Source organism: Colobus angolensis, unplaced genomic scaffold (assembly GCF_000951035.1).
Source record: "Colobus angolensis palliatus isolate OR3802 unplaced genomic scaffold, Cang.pa_1.0 Scaffold216, whole genome shotgun sequence".
NCBI classification, from domain to species: Eukaryota; Metazoa; Chordata; class Mammalia; order Primates; family Cercopithecidae; genus Colobus; species Colobus angolensis.
In genome coordinates this window covers 353,431-366,806 of record NW_012115333.1, presented here as the reverse complement: position 1 = coordinate 366,806, position 13,376 = coordinate 353,431, and the positions used below count along the sequence as shown (strand labels likewise).

General features: G+C 44.1%; 1 protein-coding gene and 1 pseudogene across 9 annotated transcripts in view; one reads left to right on the top strand and one right to left on the bottom strand.

Moving 5' to 3' along the window:
• Positions 1 to 13,376, top strand: part of TAF1 (TAF1 RNA polymerase II, TATA box binding protein (TBP)-associated factor, 250kDa) — a 195,871-nt gene that overhangs the window by 49,554 nt on the left and 132,941 nt on the right. For 6 of the 8 annotated variants that reach the window (XR_001001883.1, XR_001001884.1, XM_011943089.1 and 3 more), the window contains exons 29-32: positions 5,772 to 5,839; positions 7,522 to 7,644; positions 9,169 to 9,261; positions 9,347 to 9,431. Coding sequence is in view for 4 of the 8 variants with exons in the window: in XM_011943089.1 (XP_011798479.1) it covers positions 5,772 to 5,839; positions 7,522 to 7,644; positions 9,169 to 9,261; positions 9,347 to 9,431 (369 nt within the window). In the remaining 4 variants the exon portion in view is untranslated. Of the gene's footprint in view, positions 1 to 5,771; positions 5,840 to 7,521; positions 7,670 to 9,168; positions 9,262 to 9,346; positions 9,432 to 13,376 lie in introns of all 8 variants that reach the window. The other 2 variants (XR_001001886.1, XR_001001885.1) reach the window with 2 other exon arrangements.
• LOC105512604 lies at positions 4,463 to 5,444 on the bottom strand (annotated as a pseudogene). The gene has a single exon (XR_001001882.1). The product of XR_001001882.1 is annotated as a polyadenylate-binding protein 2 pseudogene (transcript).

Sequence of the window (13,376 nt, the reverse complement as noted above, 5' to 3'; positions counted from 1 at the left end):
AGGTTCTTAACTACTGCCCTAATTTCAGACCTAATTCTTATAGCAGTACCTTCTTGAAGTGTCAGAGCACAGAGGAAAGGGCATTAAATAATCATATATATTTGGTTACAGAAAAAAAATTGAGAATGAATTTATTTCTCACCTTGAGGATTTGGGGAAATAGATACATCCCCCATCCTGTTGTCTCATTAGCTAAGGTCTACATTAGGCCCATATCATAAGCAAAGACAAAATAAACACAACACTTCATTTTGTTCAGAATAAAGAAAAGTGAGCTGGGCGTGGTGGCTCATGCCTGTAATCCCAGCATTTTGGGAGGCTGAGGTGGGAAGGTTGCTTGAGCTCAGAAGTTTGAGGCCAGCCTGGGCAACATAGTGAGACTTTGTCTTACTAAAAATAAAAAAAATTAGCCAGGCATGGTGGCATGTACCTGTAGTCCCAGCTACTTGGGATGCTGAGGTGGGAGGATTCCTTGAGCCTGGGAGATCCAGGCTGCAGTGAGCTATGATCACACCACTGGACTCCAGCCTGGGTGACAGATGGAGACCCTGTCTCAAAAAGAAAAAAGAAAAGTGGCTTTCAGAGTGTGTTTTCCACAAGCCCACTAGGGGTTGCTCTCTGCCCACTCAGAGCCAATTCTGAGTGGTGAGGCCTCCCACCTAGAAGTCGTCTTTAGCACAGGTTCCACAGCTGAAATAAGTCCAGAGCATAATTTAACTCTGGTGGGAAACCACCCCAGGGTATTCACTGACCATCAGCCCGTTCTTTTTCCATCCAGGAATAGGCATAAGGATCAAACACACAAGGTCGATACAAAAGGGGCACAGCCATCACCACCTTCCTCGAGAATAGCCTTCTTTGACTTTCCTGATCTGGATAAATGTATTTCCCCTCTGAATTCGTACAACAATTATTGTCTGTGCAACTCATTTTCCCAGCTTCCTCTAGGTATCATCCAGTGTCCAACACCTCTGCTCAAAGTGACTGCTTTCAGAACAGCAGTGCAACTTAGGCAGTTGCTGAACCGGAGTAAAACTCTTGGAGACAGGCTGGGCACGGTGGCTCACGCCTTTAATCCCAGCACTTTGGGAAGCTGAGGAGGGCAGATCGCTTGGAAGTCAGGAGTTCAAGACCAGCCTGGCCAACACTCCAACCTGAGCAACAGAGCGAGACCCTGTCTCAAATAAATAAATAAAAAAAACAAAATTCATATTGAAACTTAATGCCCAAATGTGGCAGTATTGAGAGGTGGGGTTTTCAAGAGGTGACTGGATCTGGAGGACCCTGTCCTCATGAATGGATTAATAGATTAATGGGTTAATATGGGATTGGAACTAGTGGCTTCATAAGAAGAGGAAAAGGGACCTGAGCAAGCACCGCGGGATTCCCTGAGCCACTTCGGTACTCTGCAGAGTTTCCACTAGCAAAAAGGCTCTTACTAATTGAGGCCCCTTGACCCTGGACTGCTCAGCCTCCATAATTGTAAGACATTTCTTTTTTTGTTTTTTTTTGAGACGGTCTCACTCTGTTGCCCAGGCTGGAGTACAGTGGCGTAATCATAGCATAATGCAGTCTCAATATCCCTGGGCTCGATGATTCTCCCACCTCAGCCTCCCAAGTAGCTGGGACCACAGGTGTGCTTCAGCGCACCCAGCTAATTTTTGTATTTTTTTTTATCTTGTAGAGATAGGGTTTCGTCACATTTGAACTCCTGGGCTCAAGCGATCTGTCCACCTCAGCATCCCAAAGTGCTGGGATTACAGGTGTGAACCACCACCCCCGGCCCCAGTAAGCAGATTCAGTTGTTGTAAAACAGCTTATAGCATACTGTGTTGTTCTGTCTGCAGTAAATGCATTTATGATGTTTTCCACTGATTATGTGTTTACTGGGATATAACCCTATCATAAGTCAAGGAGCATCTGTATCTCATATGTAGCTCCTCCATAATTTATGGCAACCAGTATATTTCTCTATTTATATGAATACTCTATTTTTAAAAAAATTATTACGGAAATTGGTAGACACATTCAGAAATAAAAGAGGAAATAAACTTCAGTGCTATTCACTCAGTTGAACACTTTGTTAGCATATGGTCAATCTAGTATATATTTTCAGCTTTTGTATCATTTCATCCATAAATACTTAAAGCATTTATACTCTGTCTTGCAATAATTTATTTTCAAGTCATTTCTTTGACTAGAGCAGCAACTATCTTTATTTTATTTTTTTCTATTGTTTGAGATGGGATCTCACTCTGTCACCTAGGCTGCAGTGCAGTGGCACAGTCTTGGCTTACTGCAGCCTTGACCTCCTGGGCTGAAGCAATCCTCCTTTCTCAGCCTACCGAGTAGCTGGGACTACAGGTGCATGCCATCACGACCAGCTAATTTTTGATTTTTTTTTTTTTGTAGAGGTGAGGTCTTGCTATGTTGCCCAGGCTGGTCTCAAACTCCTAGGCTGAAACAATCCTCCTGCCTCAGTCTCACAGAGTGTTGGGATTACAGGCATGAGCCACTGTGCCTGGCCTAAACCAGTAAGTCTCATAGGCAGGAAGTCTATCTTATTTTTCCGTATATTCCCATCATTGAACACATTGTACATAGTCATTAAACATTTATTAAATGAATAAACAAGTGAATGCTGAATTAAATAATTAGTACGTGAGAACAGAACTGACATTTAGGCTCTGGGGAGCACTAACAAAAGGATAGACAGGAATATAATCTAGCAAAGGATATGTAAAAGAAGTAATTGGAATTGCTAGCTAAATGAAAATATTTTAGCTTCTTTATGATGAGCTTAAATTAGGGCATTCATAAGCAGGGAGTGTAGGAGATAGGTCAGATAGTTCAAGGATTTTCTGAAGCTTCTGATAGGGATCAGTGTGGAGATTCGTGTATTTTTTTTTTTTTTTTTGAGGCGGAGTTTCACTGTTGTTGCCCAGGCTGGAGTGCAATGGCACAATCTTGGTTCATGCAACCTCCACCTCCTGGGTTCAAGCAATCCTCCTGCCTCAGCCTCCCGAGTAAGCTGGGACTACAGGCGCCTGCCACCTCGCCCGGCTAGTTTTTTGTATTTTTTAGTAGAGACGGGGTTTCTCTATGTTGGTCAGGCTGGCCTTGAGCGCCCAACCTCAGGTGATCCGCCTGCTTCGGCCTCCCAAAGTGCTGGGATTACAGGCCTGAGCCACCGTGCCCAGCCCAGAGATTATTTTTTAACACAGGCTTTGGATTAACCCGATGTTATTAGAACATCAGAAACCATAAATTCTACAAACAAAAATTGCAATCACAAATTATATATGCTAAGTGTGGGAAAATTACAAGTTACCCATTGGTTTCTTTAGGCATTCTTTTTTTTTTTTTCAGTTTTCTTTTTTTTTTTTGAGACGGAGTCTCGCTCTGTCGCCCAGGCTGGAGTGTAGTGGCCAGATCTCAGCTCACTGCAAGCTCCGCCTCCCGGGTTTACGCCATTCTCCTGCCTCAGCCTCCCGAGCAGCTGGGATTACAGGTGCCCACCACCGTACCCAGCTAATTTTGTATTTTTAGTAGAGACGGGGTTTCACCATGTTAGCCAGGATGGTCTCGATCTCCTGACCTCGTGATCCGCCCGTCTCGGCCTCCCAAAGTGCTGGGATTACAGGCTTGAGCCACCGCGCCCGGCCTTTTTTTTAGTTTTCAAAAACAACTTTATTCATGATATATATTTTTTTAAAAATTCCCACCCCTGGAAATGAGCTAAAAAAAAAACCAGAACCCACCTTTCACCTCCCTGTTCCCGCTTCTCATTCCCTCCAAATAAAAGGGAAAAAAGGCAAAGGAAAAAAAAATAAAAACAAAACACTCCTAAACCTCCCAAAACAAGGTAGTGCATTTCCCCAGGAGGAAGGGGAATTTACACTGGAACCACTGGGAGCTGAACAGAGATCTTCCGGCTACAGAAACCTGCAAAGAAAGACACTCAAAACAGAAAAAGAAGCACAAAAGGAAACAAAATAGATCACCAGGCAATCTGGAGGGGCAGGGAGTCGGAGAAGAGGGCTGGGGTGGGTGGTAGACTTGACTGGACAGGAGCAGGCAGGACGGGACTGTGAAAGGCGAGGAGAAGATGGAGGGAAGGTAACAAGCAGAACAATTTGGTGTCCTTCCAGAGCCCTGGGTAAAAAAAAAAAAAAAAAACAACAAAACCTCCTACCACCCACACCCACCTACCCTTGAGCAGCACCCAAGGGGGTGAAATGGTGCAGGGAAACATGGGGAGCAGCTTACGCAGTTGAGACGTGTCCATGGCGAATCCCCAGAGTGAATAAGCAGCCTCCTGCCCTACTCCCCGGGCCTTCCCCTACTCCCCAAAGCAGGTCCCTCCTCGGCTGTTAGTTGTGGGATTTTCCCCCCTTCCACAGTATATCTTTTTTTAAAAAAATGTTTTTTTCCCATCAAGGTCATCTTCTGTTTTTTGGGGTTTTTTTTTTTAATTCCTTTTTTTCCCCTCCTTTCCTCTTTTTTTCTTCTCTCTTCTCCTAATACTTTTTTAGTAAGGGGAATACCATGATGTTGCTCTAGCCCGGCCCCTGTAGACGTGACCCTGGGGCCTGCTGTTAAAACCACTGTAGAATCGAGAGAGGTAACTGTTATAGTTGGTGGTCTGGGCGCGGTAGCGGGCTTGTGGGAAACCCCGGTCTGTTGTGCTGATTCCTGGTCTGTTGGTTCGTTTTGGGATCACCTTGATTTGCCTTCCTCTAAATAGGGACTCATCTGAGACCAAGGAAGTCCTCACTGATTCTTTGTCTGAGAACTCTGTATATGCAAACCCTTTGGGATGGCCACTAAATTTGTCACAGAGTATAGTGACACGGTTGACTGAATCACAGCCATGAAAGTGAGCTTCCAGCTTTTCTGCTGTTGCACCATAGTCCACATTGCCAACATAGATGAAACGGGCATCAGCCTCCATCTTCTCTTCAATGACATGATCATTGGGCCAGCATTGCCTAGAGGTGGACTCATATTCATCTGCTTCTCTACCTTGTTCTGTAGCTCCTTTAGCTTCTCAGCTTCTTCCTCCATCTCCCTGACTCGAGTTTTGATAGTTTCCAGTTCCCGGTCCTCAATGGCGCTGTACCCTGGGTCACCCTCGAGCAGTCCCGGCTCCTCCTCCTCTTGGCTGCCAGGGGCTCCCGAACCAGGCCCAGGGCCCAGAGCTCCTGCGGGAGTGGGGGTGTCGGGCCGGGGCGGCTCCTCTTCGGGCTTGGGCTCTGGCTTGGGGTCCACCAGCAGCTCCTCAGGCTCCAGTTCCTCAGACTCCAGGCCGTTCCCGTAGTCCCTTGTGCCCCCCGGTGCCCCCTCCCCGGCCTCCCCACCGGCCCTGGGCACAAGATGGCACCGCCGCCCTGGCCCAGAGCCCCGACCATCCACAGCACCCATCATCCGCAGCCCCTGCCGCCTGCTCACTCTTCAAGCATTCTTAAATTATTGCTCCCCTTCCATAGTATTATGTTCAAGGTATTAAAGGCAGCAGTAGTATTACCGTGTGTAGATATACACAAATTAAGGAAAGAGTTAAAATTAGTTTATTCGTTCATATTGTGTACCTGCTATGTTTTAGGCACTGAAAAATGGATATAAATCTGGTATATCTGTCTAACCCATCAGTTAGCCTGGTGCCTGACACATACCAGGTTCTTAAGCAAGTGCATTAAGAGGATAAAGAAGTGTTGGCAGATTTTTGCCTTCCATTTTTAATGGTTTCATCTCTTACTGTTCCTCTACAGGGCCAAAACACTCATTGACTCAGATCTCTCAATCCATGCTGGATCTCTGTGATGAAAAACTCAAAGAGGTAAGACAGAGTGAGAGAAAGGCAGTGGAATTTGAAGGAGGGGGTGATATCAGGGTTTAGGAAGTAGGGAATTTAACAGAAGGAAAAATATATGTGGGAGTAGCAGATATTTAGTATATGTGAAGGCTGGAAGGGACTTTAGAACTCATAGGCCAGTCCCTTTTGTAGATGGAAAAACTGGGCCCATAGAAGAAAAGTATTTGCTCTGGACATCTTGACTATTACTAAAGTTAGAATTAAGATCCAGCACCTACATAACTCATTAGAAAGGGCAAAGGAAAGTGAGTTTCCAGGAAGTCAGCTGTAGCTGAGAGACTAATCAATGTTTTAGGAAGGAGGAATTTAAATTTTTTTTTCGTATTTTTAACCAACCAAGCAGCAAGTGCTAGAAGTTTTAATTTTTAAATGATAATCTATCTATATTCCCTCTTCTTACCAAAAACATTTAATGGTGCTTTATAAACCTACAAAAGTATAAGTATGAAGTAGACGTTTCACAAAAGAGGATAGCTAGCCAGTAAACATGGAAAGATTCTCAACTTGACGGATTATTGAGGAGATGCAAATTTAAACCACGATGTCACTACATACCCACTGGAAAGGCTAAAATTAAAAAGACTGACAATACTAAGTGTTGATGAGGATTTGGAGCAATAGGAATACAAACTTTTTCCTACTAGAGTCTAAAATAAATTTATTGGGTTAGGTCCCATTATACAAAAGTCACTAATCAGTAATAATGTTTAGTGTTGTTCAGCAGTAGTTTTATACCAAAAACAGAGAGCATGATCTTAAAGCCTAAATTGCTAAAGATGTTTTTTTTGTGTGTGTGGCAGCTATGATGTTGACACTCAGGGAAGTATAAATTTTGGTGAACCAGAAGAATAGAATGTAGAGTACCTAAAGAAGTTGTTGATGTATCCTCTTGTTCTGTCACCCGGGCTGGAGTGCAGTGGGATGATCTTGGCTCACTGCAACCTCGCCTCCTGGGTTCAAGTGATTCTTGTGCCTTGGCCTTCTGAGTAGCTGGGACCACAGGCGTGTGCCACCACGCCCAGCTAATTTTTTTTTTTTTAATTCTTAGTAGAGATGGGGTTTTGCCATGTTGGCCAGGCTGGTCTCAAGCTCCTGGCCTCATGTGATCCACCTGCTCGGCCTCCCAGATTGCTGGGATTACAGGTGTGAGCCACTGTGCCCAGCCTGGAATATCATTTATCTTGACTTTTTGTCATTCTGTAGACAATTCAAAGTTACACTTTCTGGGGCAAGGGTCATAGCTAGCTAGCTGAACCTTAAATTATCCTTAATTTTTTTTTTTTTTTTTGAGATGGAGCCTCGCTCTGTCACCCAGCCTGGAGTGCAGTGGTGCGATTTCGGCTCACTGCAGGCTCCACCTCCCAGATTCATGCCATTTTCCTGCCTCAGCCTCCTGAGTAGCTGGGACTACAGGCGCCCGCCAACATGCCTGGCTAGTTTTTTTTTTTTGTATTTTTAATAGAGATGGGGTTTAACCGTGTTAGCCAGGATGGTCTCGATCTCTTGACCTTGTGATCCGCTCGCCTCAGCCTCCCAAAGTGCTGGGATTACAGGCATGAGCCACCACGCCCAGCAAATTATCCTTGATTTTTCTGTGGTGATCACACCTTAGGGAAACCTCTGTCTTGGCTTTGCTTTAATTTCAGAAAGAAGACAAATTAGCTCGCTTAGAGAAAGCTATCAACCCCTTGCTGGATGATGATGACCAAGTGGCCTTTTCTTTCATTCTGGACAACATAGTCACCCAGAAGATGATGGCAGTTCCAGATGTAAGCTGTCTCAGTGCCAAATATTGTGAGGATCATGCAGGGGAAAGGAAAAATGTATAGGGTGTACGTGTGTGTGTATTTTGGAGAGTCTAAGTGGGTATGTCAGTTGTGACTGGTATGTGATTTTAAATATTGACCTTTTTGCTGTATGGGTACATTATCTTTTTTTTAAAGAGTACATTATCATTGAAATCAAAGAGGCCAGGAATCTTTGGATGTAGGGAGGTTTTTGCTTCCTGTTGCTGACATTCAGTATATGAATGCTCCTGAGTAGCCCTATAGAGAGAGGGTGCTAGCAAATGTGAGGCTTTTGATTTAGAGGTGCTTCTTTTTTTTTTTTTTTTTTTTTTTTTTTTTTTTGAGACGGAGTCTCGCTCTGTCGCCCAGCCTGGAGTGCAGTGGCCGGATCTCAGCTCACTGCAACCTCCACCTCCTGGGTTCAAGCAATCCTCCTGCCTCAGCCTCCCGAGCAGCTGGGATTACAGGTGCCCACCACCGTACCCAGCTAATTTTGTATTTTTAGTAGAGACGGGGTTTCTCTATGTTGGTCAGGCTGGCCTTGAGCGCCCAACCTCAGGTGATCCGCCTGCTTCGGCCTCCCAAAGTGCTGGGATTACAGGCCTGAGCCACCGTGCCCAGCCCAGAGATTATTTTTTAACACAGGCTTTGGATTAACCCGATGTTATTAGAACATCAGAAACCATAAATTCTACAAACAAAAATTGCAATCACAAATTATATATGCTAAGTGTGGGAAAATTACAAGTTACCCATTGGTTTCTTTAGGCATTCTTTTTTTTTTTTTCAGTTTTCTTTTTTTTTTTTGAGACGGAGTCTCGCTCTGTCGCCCAGCCTGGAGTGCAGTGGCCGGATCTCAGCTCACTGCAAGCTCCGCCTCCTGGGTTTACGCCATTCTCCTGCCTCTACCTCCCGAGTAGCTGGGACTACAGGCGCCCGCCACCTCGCCCGGCTAGTTTTTTTGTATTTTTTTAGTAGAGACGGGGTTTCACCGTGTTAGCCAGGATGGTCTCGATCTCCTGACCTCGTGATCCGCCCGCCTCGGCCTCCCAAAGTGCTGGGATTACAGGCTTGAGCCACCGCGCCCGGCCGATTTAGAGGTGCTTCTAAGCAAATGATACTTTGATAATTAGACACCGTTGGTTGTCTTTTATTTCGTTTTTATATTGTTATGGTGATCCTCCCCAGGAATTCTCAACAGTTTCCTTTTGCAGTATAGGAATGTGTTCTACGTCTGTGATGCTATAAAACTTCTGAATGGGACTAGGGAATAAGAAATTTTAATTATGACTATAGAGCAAGTGTTTTTACCCTATCATGGCATCGAAATCCTTAAAGGAATCTGTGAACCCCTTACGTTATATACAGAAGTTTTGTATGATTATGTGTTTTTCTAGGGAAAGAGTCCATAGCTTTTTATAGGAATATTTGTAACGCAACAAAAGTGGTGAAATTCTGGTATGAAGAGTGATTTCCATTTAATTTCTTATGCTTTCTATTTACTAGTCTTGGCCATTTCATCACCCGGTTAATAAGAAATTTGTTCCAGATTATTACAAAGTGATTGTCAATCCAATGGATTTAGAGACCATACGTAAGGTGAGTGACTGATTTGATCTAAATGCCTTTTTGTAATCAAGTGACTGTGTGTGTGTATCTGAGTACCTGATTCTTTTCATCACAGAACATCTCGAAGCACAAGTATCAGAGTCGGGAGAGCTTTCTAGATGATGTAAACCTTATTCTGGCCAACAGTGTTAAGTATAATGGTGAGTATTTCTCTTTATTTTCTTTCCATGAATCCATCCATCTTCTATCCATCTAACATTACTTAGCATTATTAAAAAAATTTTTTTTGAGACAGGATCTTGCTCTCCTAACCAGGCTGGATGCTATGGTGTGATCATAGTTCACTGAACCAGGCACACGCCACCACGCCAGGCTCTTTTTTTAGTAGAAACAGGGTTTTGCTGTTTTGCCCAGGCAGAGCTCAAGCAATCCTCCCACCTTGGCTTCGCAAAATGCTGGGATTACAGGCATGAGCCAACACTCCTAGCCAGCATTATTAAAATTTTTTTTTTTTTTTTTTTTTTGAGACGGAGTCTCGCTCTGCGGCCCAGGCTGGAGTGCAGTGGTGCGATTTCGGCTCACTGCAAGCTCCGCCTCCCAGGTTTACACCATTCTCCTGCCTCAGCCTCCGGAGTAGCTGGGACTACAGGCGCCCGCCACCTTGCCTGGCTAGTTTTTTGTATTTTTTAGTAGAGACGGGGTTTCACCGTGTTAGCCAGGATGGTCTCGATCCCCTGACCTCGTGATCCGCCCGTCTCGGCCTTCCAAAGTGCTGGGATTACAGGCTTGAGCCACCGCGCCTGGCCTTATTAAAATTTATGTGCATAAAGCAGCCTTGAGCAGTGGTTGCAGAATCAATTGAGTGACTTAGTCTTTTTATTTTTATTTTTTTGAGATGGAGTTTCACTCTTGTCGCCCAGGCTGGAGTACAGTGGCGCAATATTGGCTCACTGCAACTTCTTCCTCCCGTATTCAAGCAATTCTCCTGCCTCAGCCTCCTGAGTAGCTGGGATTACAGGTGCCTACCACCACGCTCAGCTAATTCTTGTATTTTTAGTAGAAATGGGGTTTCACTATGTTGGCCAGGCTCGTCTCAAACTCCTGACCTCAGGTTGATCCATCTGCCTCAGCTTCCCAAAGTGCTGGGATTACAGGTGTGAGCCACACTCGTGGCCAGTCTTTTTTTTTTTTAAGCAAGCATATATTTTAGTGTGTATGCTGTATAAAGATTGCTATTAGCCTTTAATGATGAAAAAGTAATATATGCTTACTTTTGAAATCTCGGAAGGCACAGAAAAATGAAGTGCGAATAAAAATCAAATGGATATTATTTTGGGCTCTGAGCCATTACTGCCTTTTCCTAGAATGTGAAAACTCACCTATGCCCCAGGCCCTTAGATGGAACTTAGGGAAATGGGTAGCTATAGACCGTGGTGAGCTTCCTTGGTGCATGGAGTTTGCTCAGTACATGAGTTGATTGAATAACATATGCCAGGCTCTGTGCTAGCTGCTTAATCTACTGATAAGAAAGACAGTCACTGTCCTCAAGTAATTCACAATCCAGTTGACAGAAAGAGACAATTAAAATGCAACTTGGAACCAGGCACGGTGGCTCATACCTGTAATCTCAACACTTTGGTAGGCTGAAGTGGGAGGATTGCTTGAGGCCAGGAGTTTGAGACCAGCCTGGGCACACATAGCAGGACCTTCCTTGTCTGTATAAAACACTTACAAACAAAAGCTTAGCTAGGTGTAGTGGTGAGCGCCTGAAGTCTTAGCTATTTGGGAGGCTAAGGCAGGAGGATCACTTGAACTCAGGAGTTCAAGACTGCAGTGAGCTATGATCACGCCCCTGCACTACATCCTGGGCGACAGCAAGACCCTGTCTCTATAAATAAATAAAATAAGTAAAATGCAGCTTGACAAGGGCTATAATAGAAGTATGTGCAGAGTGCATCAGACGAGAGCAAGGAATATCTTAACTGAGAGTTAGGGAAGGCTTCATAAACAAGCTAATACAGTTTTTAATGACAATTTTTAAACATTGAGTACTTATATGTGCTGGCATTGATAGATGTTATAAATAACAAGTTATATATGGTTTCTGTTCCAAATTAGTTTAGTTTAGTTGGGGAAACAGAAAAGAAAAATTATAGTACTTAAATTTTATTGCTATAAGCATGCACAGAGTATCACAGGACAGTATATCTAACTTAGAGTGGGGCTGGGTGCGGTGGCTCACGCCTGTAATCCTAGCACCTTGGGAGGCCAAGGTGGGTGGATCACTTGAGCTCAGGAGTGCAAGACCAGCCTGGGCAACATAGTGAGACCCCATCTCAAAAAAAAAAAAAGTGGGGTTAGAGGAAGCTTTCTGGAAGAGGATTTTCTTTTTTCTTTTTCTTTTTTGTAAATAGAGATAGGGATCTTGTTGTGTTGCCCAGTCTGGTCTGGAACTCCAGGACTCAAGCCATCCTCCTATCTTGGCCTCCCAAAGTGTTAGGATTACAGGCATGAGCCACCACACCCATGCAGTTTTCTTAAGCTGAATTCTGAAAGATCAATGGTGTTTACTTGGCAAAGAATGTGGAGGAGAAAATGTTCTAGGTAGAGAGAACAGCAATATGTAAAGGCACAGAGGCCTGAAATTGCATGATAAGTTTAAGAAACAGGCCGGGTGCGGTGGCTCACGCCTGTAATCCCAGCACTTTGGGAGGCCGAGGTGGTGGGATCCCCTGAGGTCGGGAGTTTGAGACCAGCCTGACCAACATGGAGAAACCCCGTCTCTACTAAAAATACAAAATTAGCCGGGCGTGGTGGCGCATGCCTGTCATCCCAGCTACTCAGGAGGCTGAGGCAGGAGAATCGCTTGAGCCGTGATCGTGCCATTGCACTCTAGCCTGGGCAACAAAAGTGAAACTCCGTCTCAAAAAAAGAAAAAAGAAACAAGGTGGTGGGGTTGCAGTTCAAGTGTACATATTGGTGAATAACTGTTTAGAGAGGTAGGCAAGAGTCAAATCATAGAGGATTTTGTGTGCTGTACTTGAGTTTGTACTTGATCCTAAATAGGAAAACACTGCAGGAATGAAGCAGGGAAACGATTTCTTATAATTCCTTAAACAAATAGAAGAGGGAGCTAAGGGCGTTTGAGAGAATTATCTAGCATACTGAGGTTCTCAACTAAGAATCCACGTGATTATAAGACTTTTCTCCTGTAATTTTTAGCAGTAAGTAGTATGACTGTTAAGTTTGTCAGAAGGGGCAGAGAATTGGAGAGAAAAGGTGAAGGATTGGTCAACGGAAAGACTGATGAAGAAATAGGCGTTCTGGGCAAAGAACACAATGTTTAATATCATGGAAGAATGAAAGAACAGGGCAAGTTCAGGGAATTATACGTAACTAGGACATGCATATATCATTAAAGAGATGAGACTTCCATTTTTGTTCATTCTGGTTTGCGTTGAAAGAATGTACTTTCTCATTTTGCTCTGCTTTTTACACATTGGAAATTGGAGAGTGGAAATGTCCCTTGTTGGGTCAATTATCCATTATTGTTTCATGAAAACACCTAAAGTTAATCACCCAGAATTCTGTCAGTGGAAGTGTTGGTAAGCTCACAGACGTCTAAAAAAGACTATGTGTAGCAAGTGATAAGCAAGAGTGTTACAGAAAGGCACTTGACCTGGTGATGCCTGACTTAGGACATAGGGCAGACTTACAAGGAGCTTATGTAAAACAGTAAGAAAAACCCAGAAGATACTAATAAAAAAGTAAGCAGAGGGCAGATGGACAAATCACAAAAGACAAAAATTAAATAGCTAACAAACATGAATAAATATTGTGTTGCACTAGTAATTGAAGAAATGCAATTGGGCCGGACGTGGTGGCTCATGCCCGTAATCCCAGCATTTTGGGAGGCTGAGGCAGATAGATCACCTGAGGTTGAGTTCGAGATCAGCCTGGCCAACATGGTGAAACTCCATCTCTACTAAAAATACAAAAGTTAGCCGGGCATGGTGGCAGGCTCCTGTAATCCCAGCTACTTGGGAATATGAGGCATGATAATTGCTTGAACCTGGGAGGTAGAGGTTGCAGTGAGCCGAGATAGTGCCACTGCACCCCAGCCTGGGTGATAGAGTGAGACTTAG